Genomic DNA, 3,227 nt, shown 5'->3' on the forward strand with positions numbered 1-3,227 from the left:
ACATAACCCTTCCCCAACCATATTGGGTTTTTGGATGAACCCTGCTCTAGAAAAACCCTCTATTTCCCAAAGGGTGACTAAAACTAAAAAATGGACTAAATCAAATGAAAAACACTGTTTTTATATTTCCATTTTGGTTAATAGTAACCATTTTCCCGCCCAAACATACCCCATAGGAAGACCCACAGGGGGCCTTTTTCTTTTCCATTGTTATCTAAGTAAAATTTAAATTCGACTGCCCTTAAAAAGACACTCCCCCCCTCTGCTAAAACCGCCCAAACTAGTCACAATAAAATAATCAATGACATCTTAAAAACCCTAAACAGTGTAAAAAAAACCTACCCCTGACGGTTTCCCTTACGTCCCCGGAGCACATCGAGTATCTTTTTTGTGTACAAAAAACAATTTTTTTTGAAGCACCCAGGATTGCAAAAGGGTTAGAAAACCCACGAAAATTCGGTAGAGTATTCACAGTCATCGAATTTCTATTGCTCACCCCCAACACCTACTTGGCTCAAGGTGCCGTGGGTGTCTTAGCAGTGGAGGGCCGCCATCCACCTCGAACTCCCGTGCTGATTGGCCTTTTCGGAATCGCCACAAGCCCCACCCCTGACTTTCAAGAGGTAACACTCCTCGCGAATCGGCGGTAAACGTGGATAATTTTGAGGACGATGCAGCGGAATGGAAACGGTCTTTGAGGTGACATCTTTCCAAAGTTCCATTTGTCATCCAAACTGCATATATAAGACAGAGACACCTTGGAGAGGCGTCAGTACAGAGAGACCTCCTTTACCTTGAGGACTTCACTTGAATCTTGTCATCGCTTTCGGTGCCAGATATGTTCGCATCACGAATGGTGAGTAAAAAGAAAGTTGTTTTATGAAGATTGTAATAAATCTATCTGATGCGGATAATCTTATTATACATATATTCCTCTCCCATGAATTAAATTGTAAGTAAATTCTTGCTTGAACTTTTTGCTATTTTTTTGTATGAAATTATAATATTCTATGCACCTTTCTACATTCGAAAATGCTTCACGTAAAAGAGAAAAAAAAACATATAAAAGATTTTTAAATTCGCATACTCTTACTCTGTGTACATGTGCAGTATATCTTTTTGAGAAAAGATGCTCCTTTATGTTAAACAACCTGAATTGAACATTATTGTTTTGTTATTACTACAATCATATTTGTTATTGTTTATATTGTTCCTTTCAGATTCATATTGACATTATTGTTGTTATCATTATTGTTATTGTTATTACTATCATTATTTGATTATTATTATTATCGTCATCATCATCATTATGATTATTATTATCATCATCGTCATCATCATCATCATCATCATCATTATGGTTATTATCATCATTGTTATTATCATTATTATTATTGGTATTATTACTTCTATTATTATTATTAATAATATTATTATTATTATTATCATTATTATCATTATTATAATTATTATCATCATTATTGTTATTCTTATCATTATTTATTACACCATTATTATTCTTATCATTATTATTCTTTTTATCATCATCATCATCATCATCATCATCATCATCATCATCATCATCATCATCATCATTATCATCATCATCATCTCTCATCACCCCTTGAATTGCTGCGTTAGGGAACCTATGCAACCATACTCAGATTTTCTTTACCTCCATCTCCAACAGGTGTGGTCAGCATTGGTGTTGTCTCTGTTGGTGGCCCTCGCAGCCTCCGCCACCACCTGGGATCGCTCTTTCCGCGATGAGGGAGAGCCGCCGAAGTTCCTGCCTCCTTCTCCCCCGGACTCCTCTGCCGTGGCCCTGCCTCTCCCCACGGACGAGGACCACAGCCTCAGCAAGCGTTCTAGCTACTACAACTCCTGCACTGGCGTCTACGACCGCGAACTCATCGCCAGGCTCGACCGCGTGTGCGAAGACTGCTACAATCTTTACCGCGACGTCGAGGTGGCTGTGGGTTGCAGGTGTGTTTTTTCTTGTTATATGTTAATATACAGTTTTTGTTAAGGTGATGTGATGTGTCCTAGTCTGAAGGCGTGAGATGCGTTATTGTTGACGTATAATATTGTATCGAAAAGCAACTGCATGGTCTATACCTGTAATGCATTGTGCAACAAGGATGTATTTTGCATAGTTTTGGATCAGATCTTTTATTGTTAATACCACATCCATCTATAAGTAATTCACAAATCTAATCACACATATCCTTCCAGTCAAAGTATTAAATATAGAAAACTGCCGTGTTGACAAATGGCGCAAAAAACAGTAAGATGAGGCAACAGTTTCAAAACCAAAATTTAATATTTCTTGATACGCTAATCTCATTTCTGCCGTCTTTCTGCCAACTTCTTATGAAGTTAAGTTCTTTTTTGTATAATACAGGAAAGGCTGTTTCCACAACGAGGTGTTCCTGTACTGCGTGGACTATATGTTCCGGCCTCGCCAGAGGAACCAGTACCGGGCCGCCCTCCAGAGGCTCGGCAAGTAGGCGGTTCCTCTTCAGCCAGACCTGCGGGGACGCTCGCCATGCGACTCCCCAGACGGCCAGATTCCAGACTCCTATTTGGTTATTCTTATATTACCAGCAATGGAACTGCATATTAGGATTTGATCGGGGTATATCAAACACCGAAGACGTCAGTTTCCTTTTCTTTATGTTTATCATTTTAGCATGTAGAGTATAATGCTAATGGTAGAGCATTGTAATGAAGTAAACATGGCAAGCATATTCAGGATTTTCTTTGGCTGCTCCCCGAAACACCAAGTAGCCGTTTAAGGACGCTAGTGGCAGACATGTTGGCCGAACTGCAAATGTGTAGTGATGTGTGCCATTATGCCGTGTGTGATCACTGATTCCGTAATTCCTTAAGGTACAAAATATAGATTGTGGATCTTTGATTACAGTCTATGTACAGTTGTTTGCACTTACACCTGGTACACCCCGTGTTTGGTGGACAGCAGGAGAGGCACCTCTGTATTTGTTTACATTTTTGTAGTACGTTTGTCTTGAATGGATTGGAGTAAACCTTAGTATAAACACTGGTTCACCAAATATGGGATGTCACCTTTATCCACGAATGCTGCATTGGCGGGTTGTTTTACGGGTGGCTGTCTGGAGGCAGGGAAGCTGTGCCTTGGGTTACCGAGGTAAGGCCGGAGAGATCAGATATATGAAATTCCAGTAAACACCAGGATATTTTTTGAA

General features: G+C 39.7%; 1 protein-coding gene across 1 annotated transcript; it reads left to right on the forward strand.

Annotated features, from left to right (window-relative positions):
- The first annotated feature begins 771 nt into the window (after positions 1–771).
- Positions 772–2,576, forward strand: LOC119571471 (crustacean hyperglycemic hormones-like). Its single transcript, XM_037918761.1, has 3 exons — positions 772–856; positions 1,691–1,986; positions 2,405–2,576. The coding sequence occupies exons 1-3, from the start codon at positions 839–841 to the stop codon at positions 2,508–2,510; spliced, it is 420 nt and encodes a 139-aa protein (XP_037774689.1). The 5' UTR covers positions 772–838; the 3' UTR covers positions 2,511–2,576.
- The last annotated feature ends 651 nt before the right edge of the window (positions 2,577–3,227 follow it).

Source organism: Penaeus monodon, unplaced genomic scaffold, assembly GCF_015228065.2.
Source record: "Penaeus monodon isolate SGIC_2016 unplaced genomic scaffold, NSTDA_Pmon_1 PmonScaffold_6429, whole genome shotgun sequence".
NCBI classification, from domain to species: domain Eukaryota; kingdom Metazoa; phylum Arthropoda; class Malacostraca; order Decapoda; family Penaeidae; genus Penaeus; species Penaeus monodon.

Coding starts and splice junctions, on each gene's coding strand:
- LOC119571471 (XM_037918761.1), top strand. Junction 1,987..2,404: donor GAGGTGGCTGTGGGTTGCAG/GTGTGTTTTTTC, acceptor TGTATAATACAG/GAAAGGCTGTTTCCACAACG.